This window comes from Amblyomma mixtum, chromosome 1, assembly GCF_055824585.1.
Source record: "Amblyomma mixtum isolate Tamu chromosome 1, ASM5582458v1, whole genome shotgun sequence".
In the NCBI taxonomy this organism is placed as follows: Eukaryota; Metazoa; Arthropoda; class Arachnida; order Ixodida; family Ixodidae; genus Amblyomma; species Amblyomma mixtum.
In genome coordinates this window covers 209814158-209837878 of record NC_143012.1, presented here as the reverse complement: position 1 = coordinate 209837878, position 23721 = coordinate 209814158, and the positions used below count along the sequence as shown (strand labels likewise).

Genomic DNA, 23721 nt, shown 5'->3' with positions numbered 1-23721 from the left:
TAACCAATTTTTGAAGTAGTCTACGCTCCAAAAGCGTCATGAGCGGACGTTTGTACTTGCCAAATTAAGGTAACAGGACGTATGTAGGCTTTTATTGATCGGCGCTAGTTGTTTTCCGTGCATTGCCTCATTAATTCGTGCTAAAATATTTTAGAATAGCAGACATAGACATAACAATGTCAAACATGCAGCCTTGCTACTCATACCGCGATCGCTATGTTGCTTCAAGAGTGAGCACTCACATTGGCAAAGGCTAAGGCCGTATTACGTTCTTCTGTTACAATGAGCTGCTAGACTATGTACTTTCTTCAAGTTGCAAGAAAAGACTGAGAACTGCCATGCAAACGTTAGATAAATTTTAATCCGCACTGAAATTTTTTTGTGTTCATCTTGATCTGTGATATGTTTGGTTTTGCTTCGGTCAAAGCGCAGTTGATTTTTCTCGAAGATGACCGCTGCTGCCGGGGCACGCCACACAAGCCCCCTTGTTGCTTTGGCGCATCCGTTCATGTATCCTGCGGCTACTGATGTCTTTCAATAACGGATATTCTAAAGTATATTCTTTTCTAAGCTGTCCCCGTGCTATGCACCGGTGTCACCGAATACGAAACACAAAGTTTCTCTTGTTAGAAGTACAGACACCTCGGCTACCGGTGGTCTTGAAACTAGAACCCAATGAAATTTATTTCCGTATTAATTAACTAAGGAAGGAGCGCTGTGACAACAACGAAAAGATGAAGAAGATAGACTACCAAAAAGCGCAAATATCCGGTGGTTCTATTTTATTTTTCTTGGTGCAATAAACTAATTAAAAACGAAGACGTTCTTTTCTTTTTCTCAGAACAACAGAATAAAAATATTTCCAAATACCGTAAATGCCCTGTTTCTGCAAAGAACCTACATGAAAAGAGATTGGTGACGTATACTGGAAAGCAGTTTCCTTGAACCGGGACCATATGCGATCTCTGATACAAGAGAAGGAAATTTATTATGTTGAATTTAAATGGCGCAATGGCGGCTTGGTCAAATTTAAGATTCTCCTGACGTAGACTGTTTCAGGCTATAGAAGGGGTCAAAGACCAATTTTCCAAGCGTTCCACCCCTGAGAAGCCCCACACCCTGCAAAGGAATGCCTGTACTTACTGAAAACTGGCTAGTGCTCGTCGTCAGTGGGGATGGAACCCCCCACCTCCCGCATGTAGAAGTGCTCAAACCAATGGCAACAGCTGCGGTCAGAAAAGAAAATTTTAAACGCCGTAGTCACAGAGTATTCATCGTTGATTTCGACATCAAAGAGCTCTCTCTGTACTGCGGGTATGGGTAGGCTCAAATACATCTTATTTTGCATACGTTGGCTAAACAGAAAAAAATATATACTTATGAGCAGCTGATGAGTGATGAGCTGAGAACGGATAGAAAACAGGTGATCTCGCTTGGATCACTCTTGTATCGCGGGTCATAGGAAAGAGTGGGTGTTTCTTGAAAGCATGCCTCATTCCACAAGATGCCACGTTCGTTCTTCTTGTTAAAGCTGCTTCCAGTGTTGCAAACACCGCCTTTAATGCCAGCAGGATAATCACTGGCGCAACGCCTGGCCTTGTGTGTCAACAGGATTAGAGACCAAGCTATGATTAGAGCGATATGCAGTCTTTGCCAGAAACAGTGTGGCGCGTACGTAAGGTCAGAAAGTAAGCATGGGGGTGAACTTTAATCTTCGCTCACGTACTACAAACGCGGCAAAAAGGTGTATTAGAAACACATTTTTTTGCATATATTTTCTCATAGTTAGGTTTTACACATAAGTTATGAACAACCAAATGAGCATGTGACGTCTTGTGGCTCATACGCCTCACGATAATTGATCAAGCGTGGTGAAATCCGGAGAGAAAACAGATTTGCCAAAATTTGCGAAGGGCAAGGGGGGAGTAAAGGGAGTTCAGATCATTTTTCATCATCATGCGAAAACATGTGTAAGCAGAGCTTTAATGTGTCTTTCCAGAAAAGGTCTCGAGCCCGGTTTGTGCCTTGCGTTTCAATCAAGCCCACACCACATTGTGAGCGCGTTTGGAGACCAAGACCTGTCAGTACTTTTGCATAAGGGCATAGCTGTTTCAAAAAGCAAGGGGCGTCTAGTGCAAAGCCCATGCTGTTCAGAAATGGACAGTAATGGTGTTGAAGAATGGACTGCCGAATTATTTGGTGTAATGTAGACACGGTTATTTATGTATTTTATTTATTTATTTATAGATGCTTCGATCTTGTACACAAGATCATAGCAGATAGAAAACAGTGCGTCAAGATACAAAAATACAGACACATACAAACAAAACCGAATTGTGCATAGAAAATCAGCAAAGAAAATACCGCGGCATGGTCATCAACAACAATCATGCTGTTCAAACAAATGCAATTATGACTGCCTGACGACATCATCCGTGAGGCCATTCCAATCAGTGATGGTCCTTGTAAAAAAAAGAATATTTAAAACAATTAACTAGCGAATGTAATGGTGTTATGGAAAGAGGATGGCGATTTGTAGTTTGGTACCCCAAGGAGTAAGTAAGGATATTAGAAGTGTCACCTTCGAAATTATTATAAGTTAATTGAAAGAAAAACTTTATGCGACATATGCGATTTAAATTAAACATCAGTTAATGCCATTGTCTTACGGTTACTGTAGCGAGACAGAGAGCGATGATGCTGATCAGTATCATTGTTTAAATTTGCAACCATCAACTAAGCTTGCATCTTCAGAAACACATTTGGTAATACTACCGCTGCTGTTCTACAGCTTTTCCCTGTGGCCTTATCCTATATTTCTCCAAACTAAATAACTAAGAATGATGTACAATGCGATCCTCGTTCCAGTGACCGTACACGCAACTACACATAAGCGAAAAAAACACCACGAGAATTGGTAGTTATAGATTTCCCACTCTGACATAGAAAATCTTGTGTCTTAAGATAAAGACCTCAGACGTAAGAAGCTTATTCGTTCTAGAGTTGCAATCTGTAAGTCCTCTTTACATTAACATTACATTGGGCATGCAAATCTGTCCAACTATTAAACGCTTCCTTTAAATGTTTTCAGCTCTGTGAGAATAAAAGCATATAATATATTCATGGCCCCTCAGCAGACCGCTGAGCGACGCCAGAATGTGAATTCCTTTAAGATGTATATCTAACCGCCAAATCGGAAACCGATTTTCTTAATATAATAACAAATTTTCCCTTTTTCAAAGGAAGCCATGTCGTATGTTTCCTAATTTTAACATCAGTAGTCATGCCCTAAAATCCGACTCCAAACAGCACTGACACACACATCCTCAAGCCTGAATAAAACGTGATTTTTCCTTTTCTTGAGTGGTAGTTTTGCTTTTATTGAATGTAATAACTAAAAACCCCACTACAAACCAACGAAAGAGACGGAGTGATCATGCTCTGTGTAGTTATTTAGTGTTGCAGAGGCAGGACCGCACTGAATACAGCCCCGTGCGGTTCCTGTGCCCCAACTATTCTTTCCCGACTGCATTTAGGTAAAGCAGTGATTTACGGTGCAGCGTTTTTCCGTTGTGTCACAGCAGTTTTTTTTTTTTTCGCTGCACGAGTTTTCGCGCCAAACAATTTCGCAGTGTATAAAATTGACTAATACTTTATTTCCGCATCCTGTGTTATCTTTTGATAAATTGCTGTAGAGAAGAACCGCCTGTAGCACAGAACCACCGCAAGCAAAGTGGTGCGCGTCGTCACCAGACTTTTGCTTCTTCAATGTGCTGTCTCTCTCCGCCCCCGCGATGAATGTCGGGAGTAAACGTGTATTGGAAACCATTTTTATAGCTTTACACGTAATCCAGTCTGCGTCAAAAAAACGCACTGCTGAAAGTTGTTACAGTTGAATCCGGATGTATCGAACTTGAAGGGGATTGCGAAATTGTTCCTTTGATATACATGATCTGTTCTGAAAGTAGTAGGACTCATTTTTTTAAACAAAATTTATTCAAGAGAATAGTACAAACGATTACAATTTTTCAAGGTAGCACCCTTCCGCACCTACACGCTGCTGCCAATGAGTTTTACAGTTTTCGTACGCCTCCAGGAACGCCTGGACCGGAATGCTGTTTAGCTCCCTCGTCACGGCCTGTTGAACCACGTCTACCGATCCGTGGTGTTTCCCCTCGAGCGTCGATTTTATTCTCGGGAATAGAAAAAAGTCTGGCGGGGCCAAGTCGAGGCTCTAGGGGGGCTGAGGCAGCGTTGCCGCCTGGTGCTGGACAAAAATTCGGGGTCCTCATTCACATGATGAAGGAGATCCTACCGGTTGGCATTCTCCTCCTCTGATAACACTCCCGGCACCAACTTCGCGCACGCTTTCTTCATGGATAAGTTTTCTGTCACGATCTCAAAAACTTGGGTTTGAGGAATGCTGAAGTCATCAGCAATCATTCTGATACGCATTCTACGATCACTGTTAAGTAAAATTTTCACTCGCTACACATTTTCGTTGGTCTTGCTGGTCGAAGGGCGTCTGGAGTGGCCGTCTTCCTCCACTCTTTCCTCACCTTCTCGGAAAAGCTTGTTCCACTCAAAAAACACCTGATCTACCCATGGAAGCGTCACCGTAGGCCTCCTTAATCATGTTGTTAGTCTCTTTGCCCATTTTACCAAGATTTACTCAAAATTTGATCGCGTATCGCTGATCCAGTAAACGCTCGAGGATTCTGCGTGACGAGACGTTTCGACAGGGGTTCGCAGTACAAGCGACCTCCTCTCTTCAACGGCCGAGAGCCGACTGCCGATTTTCCCCAGCATTCCCAATATCCCCCTTCAACGATCCTGCACGCGCAGACCGCCTCTCGTCCGCCCGTTTGCCCAGGAAAAAACCAGTCCGACTACTTTCAGAACAGACCCTGTATATCAAAAATGCTCGTAAATAGGCTTATCTGTAACATAGAAGCTGAATGCATTGCATCCACGCCACTAACACGCTTTATGCAGCGGTATGCAAGCCTCCCGCACGCATGCTTGCAACGTGCCGTTCGCTAGGATTTGATAGTACGAATGTGCTCCGCATCGAAGCAGCAGTGTTGCTTTGAAAGTAGCCAACGCCTTTCCGGCTATCAGTGTAGTATTAATAGAACAATCAGTGATTGTAGGCAGCGAAGCATGCGAAGCATGTCAGGCGAATGGCGCCTATAGGCTTTAGCTAGTTATATCGGCCTCGCCGCATGGCAGTGATATGGCGTGCAATATGAGTGCAAGCGACCGAACACCCTCCTCAAGCACGTCCAATATTCACGTCGTCGCACCCCTTAGAGCGCCAGCGCTGCCGAAAGGTGACCAAGGCCGCACAGCCGGACCCTTCAAGCACGCGGATAAGGACCGAAGAGGCTTTTGTAGCGAAAGCTACATTGGCCAAGAACTTCCGATTTCGCTGTGGCGGTGCTCCGAGGAGGCACAGAGACCAACCTTGAGCTGTTGCCTAGCAACCGCCGTAGCTGGCGGACGCCCCGCGCTCGCTGCGCCATCTGGCATGACGTCACACCGCGCGCCTCGCCGCGGATCCGCCGCCGCCGTTTGGTATGACGTCACACCGCTTGCATCGCCGTTGCGCTCGCCTCTGCTCGCTTCGCCAGCTGTGTCGCATGCCTGATAACATGTCGGAGGATTGAAAAGGACGCCTCACGAGTGCCGCACCGACAGTTGAGGCGACAGTATGGACGGCGACCAGTCTGCTAAGCAGAAGGAGGCCTGGAATCGACATCGGAACGAGATGAAGAGGAAACGAATCGCCCAGGAAACAGAGGAAGAGCGCGTCGAAGGACTAGCTAAACACTTTCGCTACGTATATCTCGGCATAGCCGAGATAAGCCACTGCCAATTTTTGGAAGAAGAGCCACTTGCAGGGGCGTAGTGCGCTGTTCGATATATCGAGCGACCGGCGATACTGAGGTTAATATGCTGCGCTGCATTCCTATATCATTGCAGAGGATATTTGAAGGGATAATCTGTGTATGCCCCCGCCTGTGCTTAATCTTACTTTCGTTCGTCTTTCTTTTTTTCCATAGTTTTACATTCTGGGCGTACTAACTCAGCCAGCCCAAATTTACTGTTAAATTTAAAGATGGTAATAAATCAATTTTATTACCGTGGCTGAAGCGCCACATTTTCTAAAAGCGACAGCTAGTCACACCGGAACTTATTCTTATGTTTTGTTTTCTTTTTCGCGTTCTCTTCAACGAGAACCTGGCCACAAAACCAGCTTCAATTAAAAAAAGGCACGAGATAAGTTTTGCAGTTTGCTTTGCACGAACCAGCCCGAGTTTTAAGAACTGCCGCAATCGAACTGATTTCGGAGCTCTAAATCTATGAAATTACAAGAGCTTGCCCAGTGCAGTTAACACGAAGTGAAAGTGCGTACGCTTGTTGTGGCAGTGTCGTAAAACAGTGCGCTCCCAAAAGAGAGGGCACTCTAAAATTACACTTCAGTTTCTTCTGACACAATCTCCTAATTTAAAATGGCAGCATAAGAGGCGGAAAGTATCGGACATCCCTCTTAATTAATGATGTCTGCAGGTTCGTGATTCCCTATTAACGTGGTGGTTTTGAAAGATAGAGGTTTTTATTGCCTACAATTTTTTTTTGCCTGAACCTTGGTACATATTTCAATTTCTGCCCTGTCAATCCCCTGATCGACCTATCTCCCGCAATATCATATTTTAAGAAAGAAACGAAGAAAACTGTACTGCTGCTTTGCTCAGCGCTTTATGCGGTGAGCTTTCCATCGCCAATGCCGCTCACGAACGAGCCGGCTTTCACATTTTCTCGTTTCACTAGGCGAGGAAACTTAAGGGCAAAAATACTACAAAAAATTACTATGAAGAAATGAGAGAACAAAGGAAAGGACTGAAGAAAGGCGTGGGAGAGAAAATATTTACTGGGTTTAGTCGAATTCTACATCCCGCTTGGTGCAGACATCTGTGTTAGTTTGTGCAAGCGACACTCATTATGAAACCACTGATTTTGGCTCCAAGTGAATCTTCCACATGAGGGAGTTCTATTGCCTCATAGCTTATTACCAAACGCTCCAGGTCTATTCGATGATACTGGAACTAATTGCGAAGCGTCAGCGCGTACTCTAACGCCCCAGGAGAAAAAAGAACGTGTGATACTGATCTGCATTACTTGCGTGAATCAAGAAAAATGACGACGGCGAGCCGTATTGCGCCACCGCTTACAATTTCCCAGCTTACGAAATATTGGCCAGAGCTAATACGCATGAATAGCTCAATAGACAGAATGGTGTCGAAAGCGCGACTCTGTGTGTAATCCTCGCGGGCTGAAAGAGAGGTTGACGATTATGTGCGCTGCATAGGCGTAAAAGAGAGCAGTTTATTGTCATTGCTCACCAAACCTCACTTGCATTTGCTACCGCCGACACCACAGAGAATTTCCATAAACTGTAAATAATCAAAATTATAGATGGTGGAAGCAACGAAACTGACGCAGGACAAGAAAAATAAGGCACACACACAACACCGCTGGACTTGCAACTTGTACGTTCAGTGGTGTTGTGTTTGTGCCTTTTTGTATTGTTATGTGTCAGTTTCGCTGCTTCCACCATCTGTGCATTATGAACCAACTAGCCCCGCAGTTTACTTTATTAACCAAAGTTAGACCTGCCCCTCTGTGCAGCACAGCGCAGCGTCAAAACCACGACGGTACTCGAGTATTCTAGCTGCGATAATTACAATTCCAGTACACTAGATTTCCTGGGTATCAGTGAGGGGTATGTTGAGGGGCGAAATTGAGTAACGCGTTCAACAAGCTTTAAAGTTCCCAAACCAAATGTACAAGCACGACACTACTCAGCAACGAAATGAAATGAAACTCAGGAAAAAGACTGCTCGGCAAAAGATAGCGGTTCCCAGATTTTAGTAGCTTTCAATATCTTTCGCTGCCGTTCCCCGTTCCCCAAAAAAGAAGCGCTGTAAAACACCAAATAGACAAATGAGGTGATAGGTAACTTCACTGCCCGCCGTTGGCGTTTTTCTGTTCGGCTGCTTATAATTTATTGTGCTGCTCTTCCAACTGCGTGGTGTGTCACACGTAGTGCTCTTTACTGAGGCGCAGGCCTTTTGCATGCCGATCATTCCGTGATTGTTTATTTTTGCTGTTTTTTTCTTGTTTTTGCAGCATTTTGCGAAGGCAGAGCAGACCGGTCATTGCTTATCGCACAGCGCCCAACAGTACAGCACAAGTTCCCAATGACATCTGCGCACCTGTGCACACGGGAGCCTTTGCTGCGTATCGGTTCCGGCGTCGAGGATGGTGAAACAGTCCTACTCTACTTATATAGCTAGCCCGATAAAATAGGTCGAAGGAGTGAGCACCTGAGCTCAAGGAAAAAGAGGAGTGACGAAAACCTAAGATGGGAAGCCAGACAGAAGACCGGACGTGCTCTCCTGTCCGTCCTGCCTTTGTCTGCATAGCTGTGTTTGGTTTTCTACTTCTGCCTTTGTAATGAAGTGTGAACTGACGGCCTAGCAGTGAACAAAAAAACGTCACTTTTTTATGTGTATGTAGGTCCCCAGCACCGGAACAGTTGCATAAAGGAAACGATGCATGCAAAAGAACAAGACAAAGCTATGTGAGTGCATTCATCTGAATAACAGCCATTGGAGGAACCTTGCGCCGGAATTGGCCGCATAGTAACTGCCCCAAGCATTGCTCTGAGCGCCAGCATTGCTTCCCGATCAATACTCATTTTTGGCACCTCGACTATTTCCCCTCTAGAAAGAGCCAGTAATGATGGAGATAAGAACGCAATTATTTAAAAACGAAAGTAATATGACAGCGCAAGAAACGCGTCAGAGCGACATAAAACACGATATGCTGGCAAGCTGTCTTGTAATTGGCCGCACTCACATTTCTAAAGACCGTCTTTACAAAACCCTTCGTCTGCAGAGCAATGTATTTGTAATATTCTTCTTCCGACGTTTCTTTCGCTTTGCCGAATATCTAAAACGTGTGCCCTGGTCCTTCATTTGCATTGAAACCCTGTGAATATCGCGCCAGTCTCCTAACTCATCTGTCTGGCCGCTCCTTGCACACGCGCGTAACTTCCTTAGCAGTGTCAGTATTTGCATAATCATAGCTGTCACTGCGCGCCATGTGTGCGCTTTTAAATGCACAAAGATTGTGTTTTTATTACGCGTTTGCATAAAAGTATATCTTCTTTTTTGTTCTTCCTCATTCTGACGAAAACGATCGCGCACTTTCTTTACGATGTTAATAGATGAATAAGGAAAGTTTCGAACGATAATATGATGTCTTAAATTCCGAATAAAGGCTTTAGTTCCTGTTTGTGCGGTTCCATGCCGCACTGAATGACAGCCGTTCAGTAGTGTCAAAACATAGGAACACACACTTAAGCTCTGCCTTAAGGATATGACGTGATAGTGTTCATGGATCAATGCTTATATATGCGGAATTGGGCATTCTCAGGTTTACATCCATATGTCCCTAGCAGTCATCATATCCCTCCTGGCGCAGTGGTGCAGCGGTTAAATGATGCGCCACTGCCCCCCCTGCGATGGGAGGTGCTGCCACCAGTGGGGCTTGTGATACCCAAGTTGCTGTTCGCGAGCAACCTCTCGCGATAAGTCATTAATTTAGCTGTCACGTGTCAGGGTGGTTCGTTTACTCACAATATGGTAGATAGGTTTTGATGAAGCCACAAGGTTACGTGACCTACGCAGCCCACAAAGGTTCCTTCAGAGGCGGTCGCCTGGGCTACCCTGCGCCACCCTATTTATCGCTCACAGCGCCGACGACGACCACAGATTTTTTGCACAGCGGGAGCCTTAAACTAGTAGCGTTAAAATACAAGTATACCTGGCCGGCCAGCATGAGAAGTTTAAAGGGGATGTGCTGAATCCGTACAGCAAGGCGGGGCGCATTTTATGATGAGATAATGCTCGTCGCTTACACAGACCTGTGTTATACCTTCAAAACATTTTTAGCAGAAAGTTTCTACACGCGGCCCAGCCTTTGTATTTTTACTCGCAAGAGGAGCGAACCACATTCCTTTTCACTCTCCTGAAACAAATGCAATCATGCTATTCCTTAAACTAATTGCACAGTCCGATTCCAAGAAGCGCCTGTAGAAACGCTAGGGGAAGCTATAACTCAGCTTTCACTAGCCACATTAGCTTTCTTTTTATATCATGATTTTTAGTAACATGGCCATAAAATATTTTCCAGTTCTGCTCCTACCTGCGCAGCGTTTCTTGCTTTACTTGACGCGCTTTTTTCCTTTTCTATATTTTTAACATTCACTTCAAAGTTGTGTGTATCTAGAATCCATTGCCCTTTCTCAATGATTGAAACAATACACGGGATGTAGAATATTTACGTAAGCAAAGAACGCTAATGCAGCATGGCGCGCAAAGTTCTGTTTTCCGGGCGCAATTGTTTTCTCGCAGCTTACAAAAACAAATGAAGAGAACGAAAGACCTCAGTGCTTGAATCGAGGTGAATTGTAATACCTTGTTTTAGTCATGTATTTCGAAACTAACCATTGCACCGTTAAACAGAAAGTTTTCAAGAAAAAGCACAGAACCATGTCTAGGCACAAGTGAGGCCAGGCTCTGCCAAGACAACACATTCGCACCGTGCGGCTATGGTTACTTTGTTCATTTTTCTTCTTTTAGATGGCGCAACGCCCTTTTGTGGTATCAAAGAGCCGACCGCAAAAGCAGCCTCTCATCTACATTGTCGCACGCAGCTGCCGTGATAAAGCACACTAAATCGCTTTGCTTCTCGATAATTCATGCCGGCTACCCTCAGTAAAAGCAGATATATGCAAACGATATGTTCGCGCCTCTTGCGTTGTGTTTAGGATAATAGCCTAACCTTGCACGCCAGCGTGCGTGGTTTCGTGGGGCGGCAGCAAAAATATACACCCCTTTTCTCTTTCAAAGTTTCCCGGAAGAAACAGCGAGTTTTGTGCCCAACGACTAGGTGGAAGTTTCGCAACGGTTTCGCGAGTCTCACACGCATAACCGAACAAACCGAACAACGCGAATATTAACATCACGCAAACCCATAGTTTCGGCTTTTTATTGCCTTGGACTCTCTCTCTCTTTTTTTTTTTTTTTTGAAGATGCACTGGTCCCTTCAGCACGAACCTTGTGACGCAGTAGGCAGTATTATATTGGAAGTTATAAAAACACTTTCTTGGCACAAGCCAAAGGTCTGACTTGTGAACCCAAAGGGTGTACAAACTGCGTGGGCTGAAATAAGCGTTTCACGTTTCACTGAAACAATTAGGTCGATTCATGAGTGGTTTTAGTCGTGAACAGTGCCATGCAACAGCGTTAAATGAGCCAGTCTGTACAGTAAATGCGTGCGTGATGCGTGCAGTGATGCGTGCAGTGATGCGTGCATTGGAATCCGAAGTGTGTCTTGCCAACAGGAGCAAGAGTTGCCTTGCAAACTTGCTGAGCTTTTAATTTTCTAGCATCATGCTTCTAGTCTGTGCCATAAAAGGCACAGCTTTAAAATTTGGTTCATGCTTTTCTTCATCACAGGAGAATTTTCTTGTAGCAGCTTCGTAACACGGCAATAAATTAGCACAAATACTTTGTGGAATCGTTTCTGAACCCAAGAACTGAACGACGCTGTATGCGTCTCCTCAACACATTAATATTGTAATGACAGGGTGTGTGTTACTATAGGATTATGAAACGCAGACGGTGGGAATCTTTCTCTGTCACGGCTTTCCTTCTAGCTATTGATCATTTATTTCTTTTTTACGTTATAAGCTGTGCCTCTCAGCCTCCAAAAGGAAAGCTTACGAAGCGTTAGCATCCACTTAAATGTGTGACTGCTATTGCATACGGAAAACAAATGATTTCCATTGTGTTCCTTGAGCTTATCTTTCTAATACACCAGAGTGCTTTCTTTTGCGCTGCAGCGCAAATCTTTAGCAAGGCTAGCAACCACGAAAGAGGACCGCAAAAAAAAAAAAAACTAGTGGAAGCACTGGCCCGTCAGAACGCAATAGCAGGCGGCATCGTGTGAATGGAACTGCCGAGGCTTTTCAAGAGCCAGCGCCGCTAGCCCCAAAGAATGAAACAATGGGCTGCTCCACTGTCAATGGAGGAGTGTGGGGAAAAGAACAGAGTCCATTAGGCTGTGCGCAACAAAGAGATCTCTGATGCCTTTTCTTCGGTGGCGGCAAGTATTGAGGGATACCAGAGAGACTAACCGATGAAGAAAGTAAGGCAACAGCTCATAAAAGGGCAACAATACTGGGCTGGAATGATTAGTCTTTTTTTTTGTGTATGTGTGGTATAATACTCATAATACTAGTAGTCATAATACCCATAATGTTTCATAATACTGCACTGCCTCTAGCATCAGCATGAAAAAACCAGGCACAATACACAATTAATGGCGGAAGGCGTACAATGATTAATTTTTACTGGAATAATTTACTCGCCGTAAGGCACAAAATAAATGAAAGATTTCTGAAGGGTACTGAAAAAAATATATATTTGCCTCAAACTTTCCTCTCATTAGGAAAACCCGTTCTTTGACTGGGATACTTATGCTGGCTACGAAAATCAGTCAGTCAACCAATCAATAAACCAATCAATCAAAGAATCATTCTGGTATTTGTCATCACGTTTTATTTGGGTTGTTACTCGCAGAATGAATGGGTGTAAGATTGCGGTACTTTTGCGTTAGTTATTAATAGAAAAATCGAACGACATTAAAGCGGAAACAAACGAAATGTGCTTATTTTTTGGGACGCCTGCAAGGGAATGAAGGAAGAGCTTTTTTACGAATATGACATCTAGGACCGCGAAATTCCTGTCCTTATTTGCTGATTATGACATCAGTGCGTTTGTTATACATAAAAAATGGCTTCTTGTTAGGCTTACTTCAAAATACGACCAGTTACACCACCCTGTTTCTTTACTAAGGTTCCGCTGTCACCAGCTACCAAACTGTCTTGTCCTATCATATGTAACGTAGATATTTTCGTCTTGTCACATTACACGAATCATATGCAAAACAAATTAACCATTGTAGATTCTACTGTTTTTTACATGTGAACTGTCTTGTAGGTAGACGTCATTTCTTTGACTTGAGAGGTTAAAGTCTGGACCACCACAATATCTTGTCAATTTATTAAGTGTCCGGTTCAGCAAAAAACCCGGCATCGGCATTGAGATTGGTTGAGAGGGTCAAGACGTCAATACCACTTGCCCTTGCGCGGATAATTTGAATATCCCGTTACTAACACCCATTACAACAGTGTTGACGTTACTATTTAATTCCTCATTTGTATAAAGGCCCGTGACGTCACTTCACCACCGCTGCGTAGCGCCTTTGAAGAAAGAATAGCGACTTCGCCGAAAAGAAAAATGTCGACCAAGGACGTACGCGAGAACCTGCCCGTTGGGTCGTGAGCCGGGCGCGCTACCCCTCGACCACTGTGGAAGGTTCATTCGATTTCCATGTAGGAAATTAAAAAAAAATTCCAGTTAGCCTCTAACAAAAGAAAGAAAGCAGTGTCTGTGTCTGCGAACTCAAAAATCCAAAGACAACTGCAGGCCACTGAAGGTCCTATTAACGCTGCTGCGTGATATATTACAATGGAGCATAAATATCCCGTGATTTTTTTTAACAGCGAAAGCTCTACTTCTCCCCTACAAAGCTGAAGGTCATGTGGCTCTGAAATTTGACCTTCCAACCATGAGGAGCGGAGGCTTGGCCCTGACGTCATGCCACGTGACTTGCCCCGCTTTGCCACAGCGCGTTGTGCTGACAGCGCTCGCTCGCCTCGCAACTATCGAATCACGTGACTCGCTGCGCTTCGCCTCTGCTGCGTACACGGAGCCGACGACGGCACTCTTGGAACTTCCGGAAATCACGCGACACGCCGTTCGCTGTACAAACACGTGTGGCGTGCGCTTACCTTCACACAAAGCCACGGATGAGAAACGGGCCGGAACTAGTGCTTCGACGATGTATCGTTGCCGTCAAGCGTAACCTGATGTTCTCTCCGACATGGAAAGGTGTCAGATCTGATTGGCAATAAAGAGAGCCAAACAACATGCCCGATAACATGCCGAAATTGAAGAGAAGCGTGAAGCTTGACTCGAGAAGAAACGGGAAAGTGAACGTGCTAGACGAGAGCGGATACGAGCATCTGAGGCTGCCCGTGCGTCTGCTTCGCCCAGCGTATCGACCGTTCATGAGAGCATATCGCCGATTTTAGGGAAGAGCGAAGCCGGAGGCTCACCGACCATACAATTGGCCTATCCCAGTGTGTAAGTGCGACGAATCGATGTGCAATAAAGTTTAATCAGATCTAAAGTATGTCTAACTATGCTTAACAGAGCTTTCACTCGTTTACTAGGCACAGCCCGGTTGAACCACAGCTAAATTTTCCCGATTTCCATAGACACACTGTTTCCTGATATCATTTGTCTTAGTAAAAGTGCGTAAATTAGATTGATTTCATGTTCAAAGGTGGTCGCATTGTTGTTTTACAACATTTTTCTGAGCTTTCTTGGTCCTTAAGTGAGGTGCTACTACAGAGTACAGTCATGAAATTTATGAACGTGAACGCAGGAGCGCGTGCCTGAGAGCCTCGAACCCTACTCGTGGCGACACGCGGCGGCCGCTTTCGTAAACAAAGTGGAAAGGGAGGTGTGTTCTTCCGCTTGCCGAAAGCAGGCAAGGCGGCGTATTCCTTTCCACCACGTTGTGTAAAGCAGCCGCCACGTATCCCCACAAGCAGGGCATTAGGCTATCTGCCACGCGCTCCCATGATCATGCTCATAAATTTCGTGACTACGTCTCATGTGCTTCAGCGCTCATGAACCCGACACTTCTGGACGCATTTATTAATCCCCCTATTTCTTTCGCCTCATTCATGGCTTATCTCCGCCTATTTCCCGTGCTGAAAGTTGTCAGCGCCAAGCAGAGCGAATTAAACTAAGGCGCTGTTAGCGCTCGTTCTCCTTAGCATATTTGTTCCAAATGCCCCAAGCGCGCAAGACTGAATTACTAAAGAGGACTTCACTGCTAGAAGAGGTTCGAATGGGACTGCTCACCTTTCTGCTAAGCATACTGATTGCGATTACGCTTGTTTGTTTGTTTTTTTTTTGTTTTTTTTTAATATCTTGCACGCCTTGTGCAACATAGCTTTACATGAGGGACCGAACACTCGTACACCACAAGGGTATAAACACGTTTAACAAAGCAGCAAAAAATGGCAAATAACAAGGCTTCATTGAAACCGAATAAATGTAAAGAAATGAACAAGGCCAGGCAGATTTTTTATAGTGCAAATTATAAGCTAAGGAAACAAAAATAACAGAGGTGTCACGTGATAAAATTCAAGCCACCATGATGGCTCAGTGGTTATGGTGCTCGGGTGCTCACCCTAAAGAGGCGTTTTCAACCCCGGCCGCGGAGGTTGCTCTTCGTTCAGGCGATATGCTAGAGGCAGGTATGCTGTGGAATGTTAGTGCACGTTGAGGAACCCCAGGTGGTCGAAATCGTCCGCAGCCCTCCACCACAGCGTCCCACATAGCCTGAGTCGCTTTAGGATGTTGAAACACATAAAAACAACATAATACAATTCCTGCTCGTGGAGCTCGATGAATCTTGATAGCTGCGAATGACCTTGTCGGAGAAAAGCAGGTTACGAGATGGGCAGTCGGTGTGCAGTGTGCTGCTTTGTGCAGCAAGGAACTGCGTCTTGCTTCCATTCGCCGTTTTAAGCCCAGCCAGGAAATAAGAAAATAGAACAGAACGCATGAAGAACGTTGTTCCATAGCGTGCTGTAGAGCAGCAGGCTTATGAAACAGTAGTTCCTGGCCTAGCTTCAAAAAATAACCGGTGTAAAATCTTAAAGAATAAAGCATCACAGAGCCTTTAGGTACTTTATCATAAATAAAAATAAAATAGAAACAACAAGCATTAATCTTGAGAGATAAAAGCGAAGCCCGCATATATTGGTGGTACGCTTCAATTGACACCACGCAGTCTCAAACATTAAAGGGCAATTGAAGAGGTTTTAGAATTAGACGGGTTTAAATGGGCCGAATTCGTGAAACATACAGCTAAAGCCTGCGAAATTTTTTTGCCCTTGGATTTGAAATGGTGGCGTAACCCCTGAATAAAGTGGCGTCGGCGTTGAGGGTTCTCTGTAGTGCACAGAGGCTGGTTGGTTGGTTGGTTTATGGGGTTTAACGTCCCAAAGCGACTCAAGCTATGAGAGACGCCGTAGTGGAGGGCTGCGGAAATTTCGACCACCTGGGGTTCTTTAACGTGCACTCACATCGCACAGTACGGGCAGGGGCCCCGGTAATGACGTCAGATACGACGGCGCCATCGAGCCAACGCCATCGAAGGTGGATCTTACAAAACATTGTTTCGCGGCATCGGACGACGCACAGCAGCATGCAGGCGAAGGCAGCGGACATCTGAAGTATCGGCCATGATGACGTCACAACGAGTTTCCTCGCGCTCCCCCAACGAGTGAGAAAAGCCTGAAGATCGTCGCGGTTTTAATCGACGATTACGTCAAAGTTTCAAATGGTAGTACAAAAACAATTCACATGCTTTACCTAGGAGCCCCGTAGATTGGACTTTTTGAATATTTCTCCTAACACCATTTCATCTTCCCTTTAAGGAGGTGTCGTCTGGTACGTGAGTCAAAATGTCCTAATGAATGCTCTCCTATCAAATGCATCAAAAACGCACTTGGCGAAAATGTCTGCGTTACCTGAATGAAGACGTGGGGTTTTTTGTCGCCACCCACGACCAAACCACCTACCTGCCTCCTGCACAAAGCCGCTACCAGCTAGTCGCGCAAGCAGCAGGAGGAAAGAAAGAGCGACGGGAAATCTAGCTGCCCTCCAGAAGCACTAGCCAACAGACAACTCACTCATCACTCCCCCCCCCCACCTACCTAAGACGCAGCCCACCAACCCACCACCACCCTCGGCCCACCTCCCCACGACACCTCGATTCACCTACCCGCCATACCTCGACTCTACAGAAGCACCGCTGAGCATCCGCCTTCCTCATCCAAAAAATTTGTGTTGATATGTGGCGTCTTGAATTAGACCATGCGTGTTCATTAGAGTACAAGCATCAAAGTAATCATTGGAAATAAATCCAACTGCTTTCGCAACTTATTCGCGTCAGGTCTCATGATCGTATAGCCAACGTATTCTTCTCTCAATTGAACGTACAGAAGTTGGTGCATTTTTTTCTTTGTTTGGTTTGGTTTATGAAGTTCAGTGTCCCAAAGCGACCCAGGCTATGAGGGACGCCGTAGAGGTGGGCTCAGGATAATTTCGACCCCCTCAGGTTCTTTAACGTGCGCTGACAACACACCTCGACCTCTAGAGTACCAGAAGCTTGGAAGAACGCTAACATTATCTTAATTCATAAGAAAGGAGACGTCGAGGACTTGAAGAATTACAGACCGATCAGCTTATCGTCCGCTGCCTACAAAGTATTTACTTAGGTAATCGCTAATAGAGTCAGGACAACCATGGACTTCAGTGAACGAAATGATCAGGCAGGCTTTCGTAAAGGTTACTCGTCCATAGACCACATTCACACTATCAATCAGTTGATAGAGAAATGCGCAGAATATAACCAACCACTATATATAGCCTTCACTGATTACGAGAAAGCATTTGACTCAATGAAAACCTCAGCTGTCATGCAGGCATTGCGGAATCAGGGTGTGGAAGAATGTTATGAGAAAATGTAGCAAGATATTTGTAACGATTGCACAGCTACTATAGTTCTCCATAAAGTCAGCAATAAAATTCCAATACGGAAAGGTGTCAGGCAGGGAGACACGATCTCGCCAATGCTCTTCACTGCCTGCTTACAGGAAGTATTCGAGGGCCTGAAATGGGAAGAGTTGGGGATAGGAGTTAATGGAGAATAACTGAGTAATTTGCGATTTGCTGATGACATTGCCTTGCTAAGCCACTCAGGACAAGAACTGCAAAGCATGATCAATCAGTTTACCAGGCCGAGCAGAACGGTGGGGCTAAAAATTAACATGCAGAAGACCAAAATAATGTTCAACAGCATAGCAAGGGAACCGCAGTGACCGCTGATCCGGATCAAGAGAGGGAAATAACTAGAAGAAGAAGAATGGGATGGAGCGCATATGGCTGGTTCTCTCAGATCATGAATGGTAGTTTACCAATATCCCTGAAGAGAAAAGTATACAACAGCTGCATCTTACCGCTACTCAACTACGGGGCAGAAACGTGGAGGCTAACAAAGAGGGTTCAGCTTAAGGACAACGCCGCGTGCTATGGAAAGGAAAATGATAGGTGTAACCTTAAGAGATCGGAAGAAGACGGAGTGGGTGAGAGAACAAACGCGCATTAATGGTATCCTAGTTTAAATCAAGATGACAAATTGGGCTTGGGCAAGGCATGTAACGCGAAAGCAAGATAAGCAGATAACCGCTGGTCCTTAAGGGTAAAGGAGTGGATTCCAAGAGAAAGCAAACGTAGCAGGGGACGGCAGAAAGTTAGGTGGGCGGTCGAGATTAAGAAGTTTGCGGGGATACAGTGGAGGCAACTGACAAAGGACAGGGTTAATTGGAGAGACATGGGAGAGGCCTTTGCCCTGCAGTGGGTGTAGTCACGCTGATGATGATGATTATCATGACAGCACACAGTAATAACGCCTCTAGCATGTCACCACCATCGAAATGCGACCGTCGAGGCCAGAATCAAACCGGTGTTTTTCGGGTCAGCAGCCGAGCATCATAACCACAGCGGCTGCTTTGGTTTCTAAATCTATGAGCAACCTTTGACACCCATGGCTACCTACAGGCAATGTACCTATGAGTAACCATCTTCTTTTCTCTCTGCGTAAGACTTGAACATCCACTGCACCGTTGCAAGCTACAGACAATATAAAAAAAGGCTGAGGCTTAACTTTGTTAAGCCTGCAGAATGCGAAGCATCATCGTGTCGCGTAATTTGGAGGCGCACAACCACAGCGACGGCGCGAGGTGGGCCCCCGTTTCTCCACTGCCGTGATGTCATCGTGTCACGTGGTGTGGCATCATCGTGTCACGTGATTTGGAGGCGCACAACCACAGCGACGGCGCGAGGTGGGCCCCCGTTTCTCCACTGTCGTCACGTCATCGTGTCACGTGGTGTGACGTCATGTATCACGTGATTTGGAGGCGCACAACCACAGCGACGGCGCGAGGTGGGCCCCCGTTTCTCTACTGTCGTGACGTCATCGTGTCACGTGGTGTGACGTCATGTATCACGTGATTTGGAGGCGCATAACCACGGTGAAGGGCTGAAGTGGTAGCTAAAGTAGTATGCTTCGCATAAAAGAAACTATAGGTCAACACGTTGTTTACACAAAAAGCGGAGGGTTCGCGGCAGGTGGATCCAACTGGGGGGTGAAAAGTAGGCTTAGTGCCCATAGGAATGCATGGAAGCAATGTTTTCAAAGCAGGTTTCTCATTCCGCATTGCACCTATGATGTCCCTTCGTGAAGAACAACCAAATTGATCTCAGAAGAGGATCTTAAAGCACGAAGCGTCATTTAGAAAGTCATGTGTTTTTAAAACACATAGTTACGTGAGGGTGGGGTTCCTTCCCTGCTCTGGATACGGCACGAGAGGGTGGCCCCAAGGAAAGGATGTAAGAAAATCTTTCAGAAATATTTTTCTCGTTTTACAGTGGGCCTATGGATGCGGCTGAGTGTTAACAGTTGGCGAGTGTATTGAAGAAGAAGACTGTGATAATGTATGCTACACCAATTTGAAGCTACCTTTTTAAAACAGGAAAATAAATGTGTGTTGTGAAGCCGGAAATACACCCAAAAGGCGCTCTATCCGCTTGGTCTCCACGAATCACGCAAGCTCCTCGTGTAGTGTTACATCTGTACCGGGCATGGTAGATACCCTCGAAAATACTGCCATTCATGTCATAGCAAAGTGGATATTGAGCACAGTCCTCAAACAGCACGGAACACAAACGGCGGACGGCAGCAGGCGACTACAGTGTCGCCCCCCCCCAACTTTAGCCGGCGCGGTGGCTCAGTGCTTATGGCGTTCGGCTGCTGACCCGAAAGACGCGTTTTCGATCCCGGACACTGCGGTCGAATTTCGATGGAGGTGAAATTCTAAGGGCCCATGTACTGTGCGCTGCCAGTGCACGTAAAAGAACCTCAAACGGTCGAAATTTCCGGAGCCCTCCACTACGGCGTCCCTCATAGCCTGAGTCGCTTGGGGACGTTAAACACCCCTATACCATAAACCAATCGTTCACAATTTTTACCCAAGTCGCCCTAGCAGGCGGCAGCTGCGCCGCCGCATCTTACATGCATCACAGATCGGTGTTGGTCTGTAGATCTACCTCGCAGTGGAGACATATTAGCTGGCGCGTATGCCAGAAACGCTGCGTAACTACTCTTCATGTACTGTAGTGGGTGCGCGTCGCCAACTCGCCAGTACACAGACTGCACTTTTTTTCACAGGAGGCACCCGGACGCTCCAGCAGCGTCTGCGCGATTGTTCTGCACTGTGGAGTCACTTGACTAAGCGGGTTAGAAATTTTAACTCCATGCATAAGAGCCAGCTATTTTTTAATGATTTTATAACACTAAAAGTAAGTTTTTATAACAAAGATGTTTGGCTTGTGGCCACACCAAGCGCTAAAGTGCTTCATATTTTAATCTATAGCTGTATTTCCTTTTTTTGCAGATTAGCTAAAGTGGTAAGAGATTTGGGCTGGGACCTAGCCTCCCTGCGGTAATACACCATTATGTTTTCATATTTTGCTAAACTTATTTTTCTTTCGAGTCTGGGAAGTTTCAGTACCTTTGAAATAAATAGCCTAACCATGTAGAGCCTTTTTGTAAACCAACAATAACAAACACCTTAAATTGAAGATAATTTGGGTTTGGACGTATGAGAACAGTTTAGATATTTACGAGAACAAAGAGAGAATTACCACAGGTTGGTTCAGTATTACGCAAAGCTTTCTTTATAACTTTCTCATGCCTTTCTTCCTAATAATAAGTTTATTCTAGGGTTAGGTTACACAGATATTGTCAAACTGTTCTCTTACAATACGGGATGCGACCAACTCCCGAACGCGGTCATCCACAATGGTGAAGACGAGCGGATCCGAGAAATGACTCCCTACTTCACCGAGATCTAGGAGACCTGAACGATTCCCCGGAAGTGCAAGCACGCAGAAATAATAACAATCTCCAAACCAGGCAAGCGACCACACCTGGACAACCTCCAGCCCATTTCGCTCACGTCGTGCGTGGGTAAATGGTTTGAGAAAATCGTACATACTCGAGTGGCAGAGCACTTGGAGCGCGAGGAACTTTTTTCGGACACCATGTTCGGCTTCCGGAAGCATCTCTCTGCACAGGACATCATGCTCCAACTCAAGGAGAATATCCTGGACCACAACTCATCCAAAAATGAAGGAATTATCCTGGCCGCACACATCAAAGAAGCCTTTGATAACATCAGTCACGAGGCTTTCCTCAACAGCCTCGAAGACCTCTGATGTGGACAGAAAATGTTCCAATATGTGTGGAATTTTCTCACTGGCCAAACAGCCACCGTAAGCGTGGGCGGACTACTCGAGTCTGACAAACGGCCCTCTCCGCCCAAAGGCATCCCGCGGGGTTCGATAATCTCGCCGCTGCTGTTCAACATTGCCATGATCCCCCTCGCACGCATGCTCGCCGATCAGCCTGGCATTCGTCATGCGCTCTATGCCGACGACGTCGCGGTCTGGACAACCACTCGTTCGGCAGGCGAGAAGGAATCGAAATTACAACAAGCCAAGGGCCCCATCGAGTACTTTGCTAGACGCTGCGGGATGAGCTGCTCTCCTGAAAAATCAGAATAAATTCGCGTCCACAAAAAGCCCTTCAAAAGGAAGCAAATCAGCCTTCACCTGCAAGACCACGCACTCCGAGAGGTCCATACTATTCGCATCCTTGGCATGTGGATCCAGAGCCATGGGGAACGCCAGTAGACCATCACAGGGCTCACCCTCGCCACGGGCCAGATCTGCGGGATGATCCTACGCATCACCAACCTGCGGGGCGGCCTTAAGGAACGGGGCGCGTTGCGCGTGGTGACAGTGCTCATCATTCTACGGTGGACATACAACCTACCCTTCCACTATATTACTAGGACGGAAGGGGAGAAAATAGAGGCCCAAATCAGCAAGGCCTATAAAATCGCACTTGTCTTCCGAACTCTGCCCCAACCGATGCCATCAACCCCAAGGGCGCCTTCGGTACTTATGCGGAGCACAAGGAAGCCCTCATAACTGCTCAAGAACGCCGCCTCTGCCTCATCTGTACAGGCATCAGGACACTTCAGCGGCTAGGACGCCGCCCCCACACAGAAGACGTTCACGCACCGCGGACCAGTCTACCCTTGGCTACCCGTGGAACGTCCACGTCCTCCCAATTCCAACCAATATGGACCCCATACACCATGATGCACGCCGAAAGGTCCGAGCCAAGCAAATACAACATAAGGTCATAGGGTGCAAAGCAAATATTCTTTACACTGACGCCGGCCCCTACCAAGGTCGATCAGCTGCGGTAGAAACCGTCACAACCGGCCTTGGAGAGGAGATAGCCAGCGCCACGGTTCAAAGCCGAAACAGAATAGCGGACGCTGAGGAAGTCGCAATCGCGCTTGCCATCAAGCACGCTCACACCACCCAGCAAATGACTACAATCATGAGCGACTCGCAGTAAGCCTGCAAGGCGTTCCTCAATTTGGAACTCCGCGAAGCTGCCGCCCGCATGATGACAAATAGCACTCTCGGTATACACATCCATCACAGTATTCTGTGGATACTTGCCACGAAGGCATAGAGAGCAATGAGGCGGCTGACAGTGCAGCTCGAGGCCATACTTTCCGAGCTTCATCGCGATTCTCCTCTGAACCTTCGTCTCCTCTAACACACGGTGAAATCATAGTCGCAGGAAATACGCAGCCCCTCACAAACACCTCACTCGTCAGGAAGCCACTGTATGGCGAAACATGCAAGTCCGCACACTACCAAACTTAGCCCGACACAATAAAATTTGGTCCGCGCAATACCCAACACAGGCATGCTCGGCCTGCGGAGAGTTTTCAGACATCCTCCACATGGTTTGGAACTGCCCCGAGCAACCAAAAGTGCACCGTTTACAGGAACTCAGCCATGAGCAGTGGAAGGCGAAGCTGGCTCACACAGAGCTCCCCTTTCAGCGCCAGCCGGGCGGTCAGGGCTGGAGGACCGTATTCGCCAATGGTTTACCGGACCTGGGTGAACCACCCGCGTAATTACTCTATATTAATAAAGTTTATTCTCTCTCTCTCTCTCTTTTGCAATACCGCCGCTCACGAAGTAGCACTTCTCCCAATACACTTGAAAGACGAAGTAATAAGAGGAGACGCATATTTAGTAATCTACACATAGAGGATCCTGACACAATTTTTCTCTTTTTTTGCTGTCTTCGGAGATACTTCGGAAGATTATCCAGTCAGCCCTCAGAGGCTTCGCACTCCTGCCGCTCAGGAGAAATCGGTGCTACGGAACGCGAAAAGGTCATGGCGTCTGGATCGTCGAACACATTCAATGGAGCACGCCC

General features: G+C 46.1%; 1 protein-coding gene across 1 annotated transcript in view; it reads left to right on the top strand.

Moving 5' to 3' along the window:
• The window catches only part of LOC149370767 (uncharacterized), a 103463-nt gene extending 81840 nt beyond the window's left edge, over nucleotides 1–21623 (top strand). Inside the window, exon 2 of the mRNA XM_089578553.1 lies at nucleotides 21483–21623. Coding sequence (XP_089434679.1) covers nucleotides 21483–21623 — 141 coding nt within the window. The remainder of the gene's footprint in view (nucleotides 1–21482) is intronic.
• The last annotated feature ends 2098 nt before the right edge of the window (nucleotides 21624–23721 follow it).